At 35.0% G+C, this 16,865-nt stretch overlaps 1 protein-coding gene across 7 annotated transcripts in view; it reads right to left on the bottom strand.

Moving 5' to 3' along the window:
- LOC150095252 (uncharacterized) overlaps positions 1 to 16,865 on the bottom strand; it is a 542,725-nt gene that overhangs the window by 189,619 nt on the left and 336,241 nt on the right. For all 7 annotated transcript variants that reach the window (XM_090410531.1, XM_090410526.1, XM_090410528.1 and 4 more), the window contains 3 exons: positions 12,651 to 12,710; positions 283 to 337; positions 124 to 170 (listed from right to left, as the gene is read on the bottom strand). In XM_090410531.1, the coding sequence (XP_090266657.1) occupies positions 124 to 170; positions 283 to 337; positions 12,651 to 12,710 (162 nt within the window). The remainder of the gene's footprint in view (positions 1 to 123; positions 171 to 282; positions 338 to 12,650; positions 12,711 to 16,865) is intronic.

Raw genomic sequence — 16,865 nt, 5'->3', positions numbered from 1 at the left:
GTTCTGTATAATGCTGAAATCCATATGTGGTTATAACTACAAATTTCTTTTTAAAGCATTTATAAAAATTATGTATGGTATATATAAGTTTACTTAAACAAAACAACAACAAAAGAGCTTTACTCAGTTTGACTTCCTGTTTCTTTCAATCTTCTTTTGTTTTCTTTTATCTAAGGAAAGAAAACATTAAATCTTGCAATTTATATTTACAATAGACAGCCTATAATTAAGTTTTTGATTAAAATCAGTAAAAAGTTTTTTTCCCTCTTTTACTTAACCCACCTGTTTTTCATGCTCCTGGTGATATGCTAATTTTTCATTTCTTAGATCTGCTGCACTGTTGGAAATAAAATATGCATTAAAAACTTCAAATCTGAATATTTAAGTGCTTAAGTATAAAATTGCAAAACATGAAAAGCTGACTAAGAAATATACTAGAATTGATGATATTTGCATACTTGTAGTCCCTGAAATCTTTGCAAAATATATAAATATTCCAATTTATGATATAATTCAATAAATGCTCTAATTGTACCATTTTAAAAAAAGACCTGATCCAATACTTTGTAGTATGTAGATTGTTTCCTTTTTTTTAACATATGAAAGACTGCTACTTTATTAAAAAACGATTACATTACACAAAGTCTGAATAAAATTCCTGGTAACAAGTATTTATTACTGAGTACCCTCACTAAGCATCATAATTCAGTAGGAGTCCCAATCTATAGTCTTTTACTTACATTTTTTGTAAGAAATGGGATAATTAGAAATGAGAAATGTTAAATATGAAGACTAAGAGAACGTAGGCTACAAATTAACTCTTGCAAATAGGTAGTGAAGTGGTGACACAATAGATATATCATTTGATAAAGTGATTATAGGGATGACGTCTTTAAGTACAGTGGTATCTCGCTAATCTGAATTAATAAAAACCGTGCTCGTTTGGATTAGCGAATTTTCCCCCAAGAGACAACAACAACTAGTGTTTAAGACAAAAATAATGAAATTCTAATGGTACATCAATTTAATTCTGTAAATAAATGAAGTAACAGATAGAAAAAAAGCTACTGTAATGTAAAACTTAAAAAATAATACAGTACACAAGTTTATTTTAGCAAAAAAATTTAGTTTGTATGTACCTGTATTGTTGAGGATTCTGATTTAACAAAATTGCATAGTTCAGTACATAACTTAAATTGTGCAAAAAATTTCACTTTCTTGTATGCAACACACATAAAAAAGTTTCACAAAATGACACAAAAAAATTTTTTTTTTTTATTTCTTTGTAAAAAGTCACTGATTTTCTTTTGCTTCTTGGAAGCTAAACTTTTTTCAAATGCTTCTTCTCGGAGCTGCATTAGCAATAAAATTTTGTGGAATGGCATATCATTCTGCTTAGTCCAGTCTATACATATATTATATTAAAACTGCTAACTGCCTCTTCATGTTTTACTTTTTTTCTTTGAGTTCTTTATTATCATCTTCATCTTCTAATTCATTCTGTAGCATCATATTTATAATTTCAGTATCTGATTTGATTTTGAATTCACTTTTGGTTCTACTTGTAATCCATTCTGTAACATCTGTTTGTGAAATTTCAACATCTGGATTTATATTTTTAACCAAATTATGCAAGTTTTGAATTTCCTCTTTTTGTGTATCACCATAGTTATCTTGGTAAATTCTAGAAGGCCACATTTTCCATGGCGCTCGAATTGTTTCGGGTTCGACGGCGTCCCAAGAAGCAGCAACTGAGAATGCTACATCCTTCAAATTTATATTTTTTATTGATTTGAGTAACGTCATAATTTTGGGAAATTACATTTAAAATATCGTATCTGTACGATATTTTAATTTAATGGATTGTATTATGTTCTGATCCATTGGTTGCAACATGGAGTACAGTTTGGAGGCAAAAACATTGCCGAAAAATTTCCGTCCTCACTAATCAAATCATCTGTCAGAGGATGTCCAGGACAGTTATCCAATAATAAAAGTGCTTTCTGTTCTAAATTCTGGGATTTTAAATAAGTTTTTTTAACTTATTTAAATAAGACTATATGAAATCGTTGTGAAACCAGTTTGAAAAAAGTTCGACATTCATCCTTTACATTGACTTTGGTACAAAACAGAAAGACAGCAGCTCTTAAATGGCCTTGGGTTTTTTTAATTTTCCAATCATAACTTTAATTTATGTTTTCCTGAGGCGTTTGCACAAGGCATTATTGTGATATGCTCTTTGGACATTTTTCGAGTGGGCACTGAGGTTTCATTTCTGTGAACTAGAGTTTCCTCTGGTAACAACCTCAAACAAAGAAAACGTTTGTCTGCATGAATTTTTTCTAAAAAAGCTTTTTTGAATGGTTCTATGGTGGAAATGTCACTAGACAGTTATTTCCCTGATATTGATAGACACTGAATACTGTGGCATTTCTTAAATTTTTCTAGCCAACTAGCACTTGCTTTGAATTTCTGATCTGGGTAAATTTTTGAATGGAAATGCTTAGCTTTCTGCTGTGGAAAAATAATTGTCTAAAATGTAGTGCAGCCAAGTGATGGTTATATATTTTGGATTGAAGAGATTGCAGACCTGTATCATATGAAACTTGGATTGGGATACTTCACTGGGAATGTAGAAGCCAGAGATCTGACTAATTGTGGACAGATTTGAAGTTCAGAGAATACATTGCAAAAGTGATGGATACCTCATGGGATTATTCGAAGGTTCAGCAAAATTGACTAGTCGGTGATAGAGAAGCTATTGTTTTTCATCATAAAAACAATAAAAAACATTAAATCTACTCAAATCCTCCTAAAGGATTCCCATATATATGAGAATCACTCTCACCATTCAAAATTAGTAAACAACTGGATATCCCCCACCTCCCATGATTTCATATCTTCTATATCATTAACATACAAATCATATTGCAAACTTTTTATTCCATCTCATTTTCTTGATTTAAATAATCTCCCATACAATACCTCCCACTTTCTTTAACTAATTCACTTTATTATAAAAATGATCATATATTACTAAGACATTAAGGATGAGTATATTCTTAAAGAATGATCTTCACCTCATCCTCCAGAGGATTATATTACCATCAACCAATTCTGAAGTTCAAAATCCACTTCTTAAAAACTTTGCACAGCTATTTTTTGTTTTGGTACTGCTGTTATGTAACAGAACTATCTTGCACTTTTTTTTGCTCTATTGAGATCCTACCAATGTTAAAATTCAAATTAAACAACCAAATCAAAAGTACTGGCAAATAAATCCATACATCCCCCTTAATATATGTGCAGATATAATCTCACAGCCATATTTACATCAAGATCTTGCAATATTTTTAGCACCTCTAAATAATCAATTCATCCATTCTCTCTCTTCTATTTCTTCCACACAACATTAGATACTGTATTATTTTTGCAAGATAACACTGTGACAAAATCATTGCTCAATAACTCAACTACGTGTTCTATAATTGTCAATCACATTATCTTCTGTATGCATGAGTGATTTTTTACTCTTTTACTCATAGTATGCTATTCTTCCTTTTACTTGCCACACAGCAAAATATCATGCACTTTCTCTGGAATTTCTTTAAATGACCCTCACTGCTATTTTTCTCAGATAATCAGAGAAAACAATAACCTGTCACTCTTTTAGTCTACACTTTGTACTGCTCACATATTTTCATCATATTTCTTCTAGGTTTCCTCACTAGCATTTCCATTTTATGTATTTCTTATTTAATAACTGTGCTCTTTGATTATTTCCTGTCTGCTTTATCGAAATCTAGGCATAAAGTAAGGTATCACTTTCCTCCTTCCCTTGCAGTTTCAGATGACATAATACTGCTTTAAAATACCTTGTGATTTGTTATAATGCTCTTACTTTGCAGTTCCATGTATATCCCGTTCTAAAATTTCACATGGTCATCAATTCTATCAGGTGAAGAAAGCCCTGTGTCATCGCACTCTATAATCGGATCATATGTCATCAATTGTTTAATTGATGACATATGATTAAAGGCTCTGGAAATGTCAAGAACAACAGCATGCTTCTTCAAATCTTTCCGTGGTGGGTGATATGTACAAGAATCCATATAATCATTGTTTAATTGGTGGCTTCTAGGCACAGGAGAAGCTGACTGTTGATGACCATTATTTTGAAAGAGGACAGAAGTGATGGCAATCTGTTGGTAGTTTGATGCCAGACTTTTTATTTCCCTTTTCTTTTTGGAATAGGTTTTGACATATGCTTGCTTTCATGTAATTGGATAAGTTGTGTGTTAAAATGTGATAGATTGTGGTTTTAGGAACTCCAATCTTATCACAGTTTAACATGCATAACCCAATGAAAAGAAAATTAAATACACATGCTTGTCTCTAGGCAATATAATACAGCTTTGTAAATATGTTAAATGCTTCAAACTTAAGGAAAACAAGTAGTTATTTATCTAGTATTTCAACAAAAGACCACTCACTAGTTTGTGTAAATAACAGTGGAAATGTAAATACTTAATATTTTGTTAGAGCCATAAGTATTAGATGTTGTTGAATGACTTGCACAAATTTCTAAAATGGATGTAAATCCAAAGGTCACGAAGCAGTAACGCGCCGGGAGTGGTTTGCCCCGAGCAATCGCATACCGATGGCACACGAGAATCGTAGTGGAGAAAGCTGGACACTGCGACGTCGACCTACAGGAAAGCGCTAGGTGGACATTGCGGAGTGCGAGAATCGCCAGGAACCAAGGCGAAATAAAAGGGTCAAGAACCCCCAACATGAGGCTTTTTTTGTTCCTGATCTCATGGTGTTGGTCTTTGGTGTTGTGAGCTGGAGAGGGGAGGCAGCACCTCCACTCCGGAGGTTCTGATCGAGGTATCAGTGAAAACTCGAAGTCCATAGTCCTGTGAAGCGAGTGTAAGCCCAGTCGTCCACAGAAAGCCAGATAGGAACCTATGGAAATTTCGGTCAGGGAGAAATAGATTCCTGAAGGTCAATTAATGTGATGCAGTTCAAGAAAGATAAGTTGACTTTATTGAATTTGTTAGCTATGGATGAAAGGAATTGTGCCGCACTGTATTTCAGAGGAAAGAACATTAATGGTATTATATAGAACAGATATAGTGATCTTGAGATAATTACCGTAAATTTACTGTCTCCTTATGTAATCGAATTATGTTATGTGTTTAAAAGGTGTTATAATAAAATTCAGAGTAAAGGGTGATATTAATGACAAGATTGTAAGAGGGATAGATGCTATCTAGAGTGGTTTGGTTGTGACTGGATTGGAAAGGTATAGCTGTGAATATCATGCCTAGTTAGAGTGTTTTAATGTTGATAAGATTTATATTGCTAATATAAAATAACCAGTATGAATTTCTGCATGCTGTTAGAATGTTTTGATGTTGATAAGATTTATATTGCTAAAATAACAATAATCAGTTTGAATATCTGCAAGTTGTTAGAGTGTTTTAATGTCCTAATTGTCAGGAACTCTCTTAGAATGAAAACTAAGCTAACATGTACTGTATATGTGTAATTATAGTGTTCAATAAATCTTGCTTTTGAATCCAATTGAGACTATCTGTAGTTTGGAATCCGATGCACCTCTTATAAAACTTAATACGAACCTAGGCGGGAAATTAGAAAGAAGAGAATTTGGCCACATCTGCAAGGTCAAGGTATCACTTAAGTGCAATCTAGTCAACTATATCAATCAAGAGATCGCCTCTTGATTGATATAGTGTATTTAATCTAAAGCCCTAAGTGGGGCAGCAAAAAAATAAATTTCTTAGTGCTTTAGGAGAGGTTGATCTCAGATACTCTGATACTCTGGTATTGGCTCGACCCTGAGGCAATTCCATTGTTATTCAGAGGTACCACGTGATACCTGAGAGAGAGTCTTACGAGTATATGGATGATAAGACTAAAAGGTAAATATATTAGAAGAAAGTCGACATAACATAAATGTTGTTATGTGTTTCTTCTTTTGTTCTCTTTGTTTTATTTATTATCCCCTTTTATCTTCTCTTATACGTGTCCTGTTCGCTAATGGCCCTTAGACTACCTACTCTCTAACTTGTGTGAGGCATCCCCCTTCCTCTCAGATGAATTTATATACTGCGCTAGCCTGAGCTTAGGTACAGAGAATATCTTAACCCATGGGGTCACAGAAATTAGATGCCACCAATGTGGTTACAACTGAACAGAGGTCGTAGGTGTTCTAATCTTGCAGTCGTAGCCCTTCCTTCTTAAATTACTCTGGGTATCCCCACGCGCATATACAATTGAACAGGTTCGTAACTTTTATGAGTGGTAAGAGTCAGTCTACATAGTCTGATCACACATATATGAAACTATAAAACATTTAATGAACTCACAAGTAATACAAGGCATAAGCATAATGTAAGCAATACTAAGTTAAATCGTCTAAAGATTCACTCACTCTCTCATTCCTTAAACATACAATTTCTCAATTCTACATAGAATATTCCCTTCAAATGGTTATAATACTATACACAGTTGATCATGTGCTCGTTAGTCACAAAAACACATCTTGTTTCCATTTTCGTATGGGTCTAAACATTAGTTCTTAACAAATTCAAGATTCTTGGACAGTAAGTCTAGTGAGAATTAAATGTTCTATAATCTGCTTAATGTTTAGAGTTCAATTTTCATTCTGAAACACGATGTTTCTTCCGTTCACAATCATCCTAATGTTTAAGGGACAAAGAACATGTAAAGTACTTATCTGCACTGCATAGGATTTCGGAATTTCTTCTGTCCTTCCTTCGTGGTGGGAAACTTTGTTGTTCAAGATCTGCTGCCACGTGGGAGTCACGTGTACTCTGAGTCTGGCACTCGCTTCTTCGAGAATTACATCGGTGCACTTTCTTTGACGATGGCCCGCAAGTTTATCTGCCGTACTCTGCTGTGATGCCTTGTCGGGACTTACGGTAGTCAACTCCGGGAACGTAGGAGTTGGACATCGTCGACCACTGAGGAGCACATGGAGAGAAAACCGGAACAAACAAATGGGGGGATTTCAGACCTGTGTTGCTGCATATATTCTCCCTTTCCAGCGCCCTCTTTTCAAGTTAGATTTTGCACATTCGGCTTTTCGATTCATCCCCGACTGGGTGACCTCATCGCACCGCCATACGGGGCTTTCCATTTTCGGGAACGCGTGCCTCTAGATATTTTCCACAAACTAGCACCCACGGGCGCTTACATACTACGGTGGCATCTGAGCGACCTTTGCCCTTTCTTGGGCAGTATGCTGACATTCTTGCATGGGTAGTTATAATCACTAGCAATTATCTTTACATATATTCTTTGATTATTTTACATTCACAATTTTAATTTAGACTCATACTAAATATTTCTTTCATCTTATTGATCATGATTAAAATTTTTCTATGACATGAACTTAATTTCTGAAAGGACAAATATGCTCTTTTAGTGGGACATATTCTGTTAGATTCTGGATGGGTGACTTCATCGTAAGTGAGGTTGCCCATTTCAGATCTAACCGTGGCTTCTAGGCAGGGAGAAGCTGACTGTTGATGACCATTATTTTGAAAGAGGACAGATGTGATGGCAATCTGTTGGTAGCTTGATGCCAGACTTTTTATCTCCCTTTTCTTTTTGGAATAGGTTTAGACATATGCTTGCTTGCATGTAATGGGATAAGTACCAGCTGAACATAAAACATTGGTGAGATGATGTAGGACAGGCATTAGTTCTCAGTACAATTGGAGAGATGCAATTAGGATTAAAAGATTTTCTAGTGTAAGCTACTTAAGATCCTTCTGTTTCTTTGCTGAAAGACAAGGGACATGTGGTGATATTTCTGGTATGGTTAAGGTTAATTTGCCTTGGTCATCTATGCAGGAGCCATCTGTGAGAGGTGAAAGCACAGATGTTACATCTGATGACCTCTGCAAAAGACCAGAAGACAAATGCCATTTGGCATGTGGTGAGTTTTTTGCTGCTGTTTTTTACCTACATGTGTCCAATCACATTTAGGATCATCCTTCCATACCATTACTCTTTTTTTTTAATCATTCATTCTGACATTTATAGTCACTTGTCTCGGTATTACATACACACACAACTGCTTATTTTTTCGCTCTAAGAATTCTTGTTGTTCCACTTCATCCCATATGCACATACATCAGATTCATTCAAATACAGTCCCATCTTGCAGACAGATTCTTTCTGCCATCAAAATTATTCTTGTGTCGAGATTATCAGGTGAAAAGATGTGCTGTCAGAGAGCTCCTGAAACATTTGTGATTTTTGTTGATTTATCAAGTGTTTTCTTAGATTTAATTGTGTATTTTTAGTATATTATTGTAGTTTTTTAGTATAGTTATTGTACTACAGCATTTTATAACATAATTTCAGAAATATTAGTAGTTTTACTACTCTTAAAAATGGTGCCGAAAACTCATCATAACAAGGCAGTCACAAAAGTTGTTGGTACTGAGGAGAGCGTTTGTCCTGATGAACAAAAGTACTGCTGCAGTGATGATAACAATTTATCTGAGGATATATTGACATCAGAAATAGCTCGATTAAAAAAAATTGTTAGAAAATCAACCAGGGAATTCGAAAAGGTGGGAAAATGTTTGACTAAACTTAGACAGGATAAGAAAAAGGGTCAGAACAAGAACAGGCAGGAAAATACTGAACTTGGTAATCAAAATATTAATAACAACAAGGTAAGTCAGTTAATATCTAAGAAAAAAGAGGTAAATGGTATGGTGACTCAATTTTAAAATTTGCACTTGCTGGGGGAGTCACCACTTCTAGTTTCCCAGGAGCAAAAATTAAAAATATGACAAACATAATTGAAAACCGAAAAAGAAAAGTAAAAGAAATGGTAGTTCTGGTAGGTACTAATAATTTAAGTGGTGACAAATATAGTATGAGAGAAGATATGATAGGTCTGTTGGAAGTGAGAAAGAAATGTGAGAGTAAAAATTGTAGGATAACTACCCAGATATGACAGTACTGAGTTAAGAAGGAGGGTGATGATAGCAAACAATTTCACACGTAGGCTGTGTAGAAGATATGGATGTGAGTTTTTAGATGTGTGGGGTGTATTTGATGGCAGAAAAGAACTTGTATAAGAATGATGGCCTGCACTTGAATTTGGCATCAGAAGCCTGGAGAAATTACTTCTTGATATGAGACCTAAATTATGCAGGGAGTCAGGAAAACTAGATCATCAAGGGAGGAATTGGAAAAATGTGTATGAAAGTTCAGCTATGGTATGCAAACATGATAAAGATATGAATGCCTTCGAACATGGTTATGCATGCGGCGAAGGAGTGGAAAAATATGCTTTGGGTTCGGACCTTTTAAGTATGTCTGGGGAGGGAAAAGAGAAAATTCTAGAACAAGACAAAATAGATTGCATATCTAATTATAAGAATAGACTAGGTGGTAATTTATTATGTCTATACACAAATGCCAAGAGCATTAGAAAAAAAAGGGATTCAGTTCATTGCTTTATTGAATACGATGTGCCCTAAGATTGTTGGCATTAGTGAAACCTGGCTATCAGAATCAAATATGGTAAGTGGGATCAAGTGTAATGGGTATACTATTTTTAGGAATGACAGAAGAGATAGGAGAGGAAGGGAAGTTCTACTAATGATATCAGATGACTTAAGTCCAGTTAGGGTAGAAACACAAGAAAACAATGAGTTTGAGTCTATCTGGTGTGAAGTGGAGATTAAAAGAATGAAATATATAGTGGAGTGTTGCTACAGACCTGGCAGCTCAGTTGCAGGGGATGAAGAAATGCATCGCCAATTTAGCCTTCTAGGTACCGAGCGAATGATCATTATGAGTGGCTTTAATTTTCCAACCATTGATTGGGTAGAAGAATTCTCATGATAAGAAAGAAGAGGAATTTGTTGAATTGTTGCGAGACAACTTTCTCAAGCAGCATGTGAAGGAAGGAACGAGAGGTCAAAGAGTGTTGGATTTTCTCATAGCAAATCCAACACTCTTTTAGCATCTGAAGAGGTCTCTATCAAGAATATGGCTATTTTACCACCAACTGGTGACGGTGATCATGCTGTTCTTTCTTGGGAAGTATCTACTTGTATTGAAGCTCTGATTAAAACAGGGTACATGCTGAACTACAAAGCTAGAAATTATGATCAACTTAGGAGAATACTATCTTTAGTCCCATGGTATCATTCAGCTGAACATTCCTTTATCCAACTGATATTTCATCTGTCCCTGTTGATAAATTCTTATCCAGGTTATTCAACAGTTCTTCAACCTCATTTTCATGAACCTCTAACTCAGTTACCAAATGGGAAAAATATCAGCAATGCACGGGGATCTTTGAAAAAGTGCTTGAATGAGGTGGTATCCCAATGTATCCCTAGTGTTCAAAGAATAAATAGGTTGGGAGTGAAATGGATGTGCAACCTTACTAAGCAAGAGATCCACAAGAAGTGGAAAGAATATCATGGGAATAAGAGTGAGAGGAGTTATGAAATAAAATTCATAACTCCTCTCAATAAAGTTCAGACCAGAAAAGTAACAAGTATTGTGAGGAAAGCTAAAACAGAGTATGAAAAGAAATTAGCCATGCAAGCTAAAGACAATCCAAGAGAATTTTATCGTTATGCCACAAGCAAAAGAAAGAATGAATGTGGAAGAATAACTTTAAGAATAAGGAGATTGTTCAGTTAATGAATGATCACTTTGCTGAGATTTATCAACCAGGTGTATGTAGCATGGTGTACAGTGCTACTGCTACGTTGGATGAAGAGTTAGAGGTTCATGAAAATGAGGTTGAAGAACTGTTGAATAATCTGGATAAGAATTTGTCAATAGGGACAGATGGAATATCAGTTGGATAAAGGAATGTTCAGCCGAATTGGCTAGGACTTTCACAGATTTGTGTAACTTGAGTCTCAACTCAGAAATGATACCACAGGAATGGAAGGAATGTATGAGAATTCCATTGTACAAGGGGAACTCTCATACATTCCTTCCACTGATGTGTCTAACTACTGACCTATCAGTATCTCTGATGTGGTAGTGAAGATTTTAGAGAAGTTGGTAAGAACTCACATACAGAAATGGATAGACAACATGCTATACTCTGCAAGGAGCAGCAGCATGGGTTTACTAAAGGAAGGTCATGTTTTAGCAATTTGCTTATATTTTATAACCATGTTACGGCCGAGTTGGATAAAGAGAATGGATATACTATGATAATGTTGGCTTTTTCTAAGGCATTTGACAGGATACTACATGAAAGGCTGTTGCATAAACTGGAAAATACCGGATTGGAATATAAACTCTTGACTTGGATCAAGGGATAGTTGACAGACAGATATCAAAGAATGGTATATAAGAGTGGGTGTGAATCTGCCAGATTTAAGGTAACCAGTGGTGTACCTTGGGATACAGTACTTGAGCCATTATTGTTCAATCCATATATTAATGACATCAGGCAGGGTCTATCATCAGATGTGCAATTATTTTCCAATGATGTGGAAATAGGCAGGGCAATCAGGGATGCTATTGATATTCAGCAATTACAAAATGATTTGAATAGACTGGAAATTTGGGCAAACAAAAATGGCTATCAGTTTAATGTTAGTAAATGTAAAGTTATGCACTTTGGCGTGATTAGAGTTTCAGCAGCATATTATATTAGTGGGGTTATGCTACAAGAAACTGAAGAGGCAAGGGATCTTGGTGTATTGATGGATAAGAATTTAAAGTTCAAAGGTCACATAGCAAATTTGCAAATACAACTCAGAGAATAATTGCGATGTTGAAGTGAACCTTGACATGTAAGGATAAGGAAGTCATTTTGCTTCTTTATAAGGCTTTGATAAGACTTCACCTGGATTATCGTGTGCAGATTTGGTCTCTGGATTCCAAGGGGATAAAGGAAGATGTGGAAAGGTTGCAAAGAAGAGTTACAAAGATTATATCCGGATTATGGGATTTAGATTATGAGGACAGATTGCAAGTATGTGGATTGCAGATTCTGATTAACAGGAGAAAGAGGGATGATATGATAGAGGTCTATAAACTTTTGAATGGGTGTTATAGGATTTCAACTGATGAAATTTTTCGTTATATGGAAGGTGGGGAGCAAACATAGGAGCATCCATGGAAGTCAAGAAAAGGGTAAGAGCTAGGTTTTTCTCCCAGAGAACAGTGAGTGAATGAAATAATTTGCCCTTAGGGGTAGTGAGTGCATCTAGTGTGAATGAATTTAAAGGAAGGTATGATAGCTGGTTTGGGTAAATTATAGCCTCCTTCGAGGTCTCAGATAATAATAAATTACATATGTCACTTAACACCATCTCCTACATAACCTACACATTAAGTCAATGTAATCACAGCATCTTTTTCTAACACTCTTAGATACTACTAAATATCTAATGAAAATAAATGCAACTGTTTGTAAACTATGTACTTCTCAAGTTAACCACTAACACTTCAGATACAAAGATTAGGAAATTTAATGAAGCAGCATTTGCAAAACATGTTTTCTTATATCCTGCTGAAGTTCTCTAGTAGGATATGAACTTAGATTAATTAATTAAAAAATATAATGCATAAATTTTAATTATACCTACACAGAAGAGTTTCTATTATCACACAGACTAGCACAACTAGGCTGATACTGGTGAGTTATACTGTAAAAAAAAACCCAGTAAATCACAATAAATGTTTGATCAAATGTATATTAAAATGAATAAAAAGTAAATAAACATGAGAAAACAAAAAGGGCATATTCTTAGCACTTGCACAATGGTTTAAATTCCTACTGTAGATGACATTTCTGTTTACAATTGAAATATTAGGAGTGACCCAGAAAACATCAGCACATAACATCTCAAATGTATTAAATGAATAACAATGAAATAAATATGTGAAAACATTATGCATAATATTCTTAGCACTTGCCTTATATTTGTGAACTAACATTTCCTGTCTATACTTTTCAAAATGTCATGTAAAATATCTTTAAATCTGTATTTAACATGGTTATTTAATCTTCCTCTTTATATGGACATACTCAAACTAATAAATTATCTTCACAATGAAACAAACTGAACAGTCCATCTGATCATTCATCCAAAATGATCCTCAACATAAAAATTTCAAAGGAAAAAAAGGGATTCATTAATCTTCACCTCAGAAATGAAAACATATACTTGCAGGGATGGGGGAAGGGTGAGAATCCTTCTATGTTATAAATTATTAGTTCAAGATATCTACATGACATAAGGGCTATGCTGCTGTCCCTGTTTAGAAACTATGAAGCTAGCATGGTATATCTTTAAATTATGTGCTCTCTAGAAGATTTCACTGGTTTCAGGATGAAAAACCTGAGTTTTTACCAGAAAAATCTGCACCATCCACAAATGAAGCACTTTTATTTATTTTATTTATTTTTTTTTTTTTTTTTTTTTTTTTTTACGAATCCCACCATGAAAGGTCGTAAACCTTTAGTACATTAGTACCATGGACAGGTTAACGATTTTTTTCAAAAATATTGCATGCTAAATAGGATTTGAACCAAGTCTTTCCAAACAAAGGTCATTCGTCATCATCAATACTGAGTAAGGTAATATGGCATCTCATTTTTTTTTACTACCCAGATAAACAGGATAATCTGCCAAAGCAAGAAAAGTCTGTGTTATATAAGTGACTTGTTTGGAAACAAGTACAGCATAACAACAAATCCTTTCCTTCATGCTTACACACGCTCCGAATACATCATGAAAATTATGGAAACAACTTCTGCGTTAGTAAGACTTTGTTTAGTTTAATATAAACCAAAATAAACACTCAACATTTTGACCTTCACATTAAGGTCATCATCTGAAGTATACACATATATACAAAGAAACAAGCTGCACTACACAACCTACATGGTATGCTAAAGTTACTGATCAACCGTTAAAACTAATGGCCTGACCTCTGCTGGAAAAAAAAAAAAAACCCTTACTATATCAAAGCTAGAGTCCTGTTATTATTATTATCTATTAGGTTAGAAAATTAAATTAAGCTGGAGAGCAATATGTTCACACGCAAAAAAAAAGTGGAGAGCTTTCAGAACAATTTAAATAGTATGTTAGTATTGGCAAAAGATAATAGGCATCAGTTTAATGTTTAAAAATGTAAATATGCATTTGGGATAAACAGATAAACAGATTACAAGCTGTGTATCACACTGATGGCACTGTAGTCCAGGAAATAGATGAAGCTAGAGATTTAGTAGTGGCGGTAGACAGAGTTAAAGTTTAGAAGACATATTGGTAAGTTGCCCATAAGATTACTTGGCTATTGAAGAAAACATTAACAATTAGAGATAAGGAATTAATAAATTAAATAATTTACTGGGATCATTAATAAATTAAAGATCCAAGAAATTATTTAATTTATTAATTCCTTTGTCCGAGTGTAAGTAAAAAAGTTTGCCCATGAAGTATTTTCAGGACTTGAGCAACTCATGGTAAAGGTGGTATGATTTCACATCACTTGCCTTAGTATCCCATAATGCAAAGCACATCTCCTTGTGGACATGTATAATGCTATGCATTATGGGAAAGGTCACTACCAGACCGGTTTTGACCTTTATTGAGGTTGAAACCTCATCAGTGGGAGCCAGACCGAGAGGTGATACCAAGGCGGAAGTGATGCAGAAGTCATATTTTTCTATACGAGTTGCCAGAAGTGCCACACCAACTAGAGATAAGGAAGTGGTTATTCCTCTTTATAAGGCCTTGATATACCCACATGTGGAAAGGCAGCAGGAGTGGATGATATTCAACCAGAAATGCTGAAGTATGGTGGTATAAAAGTCTTACAGTGGCTGCACTGCATAGTTCAGAAAGCCTGGACAGAGGGATGAATTCCCGATGATTGGAGTAGAGCTCTCATAGTACCCATATATAAAAAGGGAAATAAAACTGAATGTGAGAATTACAGAGGTATTTCCCTACTAAGTGTTCCTGGCAAGATCTATGCAAGTATACTTGAGAAATGATTGAGAAGAATTGTGGAAGAAAAGCTTGGTGAAGAACAAGCTGGATTCAGGCCAAATACAGGCTGTCAGGATCAGATCTTCACTTTACGACAAATAGTCGAGAAAGCATGGGAATATAACAGAGATCTGTATTTAAGTTTTGTCGATTTGGAAAAAACATATGACAAGGTGCCAAGAGAGAAGCTATTCAATACGCTACAGTTATATGGTGTCAATGGGGCATTATATCAAGCAATACTTAGTCTTTATTTGAGTTGTAAGTCAGCAGTTAGAATTGAAGGAAGTACAGGAAGATGGTTTAATGTTAAATCTGGTGTGAGACAAGGATGTACATTATCCCCTCTGTTATTCATTATCTATATGGATCACATTATGAAGGAAAGTGGTATTAAACATGATATCAGAATCGGAGATGTTGATGACATCTCTTTGCTTTATGCTGACGATATTATACTTCTAAATAAATCCGCTACAAGTCTGCAAGATTCTCTGACTATATTGAATAACTATTGTAATAGATATGGTATGAAGGTCAGCAATAAAAAGCCAAAGACAATGAAAATAGGTAGAATCATTGAAAATGTCAACTGTTGTGAATGGAGAACCTGTAGAACAAGTAAAACATTTCAGGTACTTAGGCACGATTTTTAGTGAAGATGGTAAATTGAATATAGAAATAGACAACAGAATCAGCAAAGCTGGTTATGGTGGGAAGTCAATTGAATAAATTCATATGGAATAAGAGAGAAATTAGTCGGAACACTAAATAGCTGTATACAAGACAGTGTTCAAACCAGTTTTAACTTATCGATCTGAGGGCTGGATCAGAAGTAAAACACTTGACCAAAGACTAGAGACCGCAGATATGAGAGTCCTGAAAAAGATTATAGGCGTGAACAGATGGCATCAATGGCAATATCATATTAAAAACGAGGATATTAGGAAAGAACTTGACATTGTCAGCATCCAGGAATGCGTTAGCAGAGCTAATCTCAGGTGGTATGGTCACTTAAATAGAATGGGAAAGAAAAGATTAGTAAAACAAGTGTTCTCTGCCAGGGTGGCAGGAAAACAACCCAGAGGAAGACCAAGATATAGGTGGATTGATATGGTACAAAGTGCCTTAGACGATAGAAATATAAGATCTGATAATGTTGGAGTCTTAACAAGTAACAGACTGATTTGGAGGAAAATTGTAGATAGGAAGTTAGTAATGATGTAATTTTTTCATGTAGTACTATCATATCCTATGCACCTCTTGAGGGTACATGGCAGGAATTTGATGATGATGATATACCCAAATCTGAATTATTGTGATCAAGTCTGGTCCCCTGGATTTCTTGGGGATGAGGAAACAGTGGAGAGGATTCAGAGGCGAGTGGCCTGTGGAATGTTCCCTATGAAGACAGATTGAAGGTGCGTGGATTGTAGAAGTTGGTTTATAGGAGAAAAAGAGGGGATATAATAGAAACAAAGGTTTCTTGAAAGGGGTTTTTATAGGATAGATGTAGGGGGAAATGTTTCAGCCCTTGGCTAGGGGGACCAGAACAAGGGGTGATACCTCAAAGTTGAATAAAGGTGTGGTTAGTAGGGGTGCGAGGACTAAATTTTTTCCTTTTCAAGTTCTGAATGAGTGAAATGGATTTCCAGAGTCAGTTGTGAGTGCTTTGTCTGTTAATGGGTTTAAGGAGAGGTATGATAGATTGGGTCTGCTGCGATGGGTCTTCGGACTACATGGAGGTGCCCATATAATAATAATAATAACAAAGTTAATTTAGAGAAGTCCAGCTATTAG

The sequence above is a fragment of the Typopeltis vanoorti genome, chromosome 20 (assembly GCF_054136105.1).
Source record: "Typopeltis vanoorti isolate ZY-2024b chromosome 20, IOZ_Tvanoo_1.0, whole genome shotgun sequence".
NCBI classification, from domain to species: Eukaryota; Metazoa; Arthropoda; class Arachnida; order Uropygi; family Thelyphonidae; genus Typopeltis; species Typopeltis vanoorti.
This window is presented reverse-complemented; position numbering and strand designations above follow the sequence as displayed.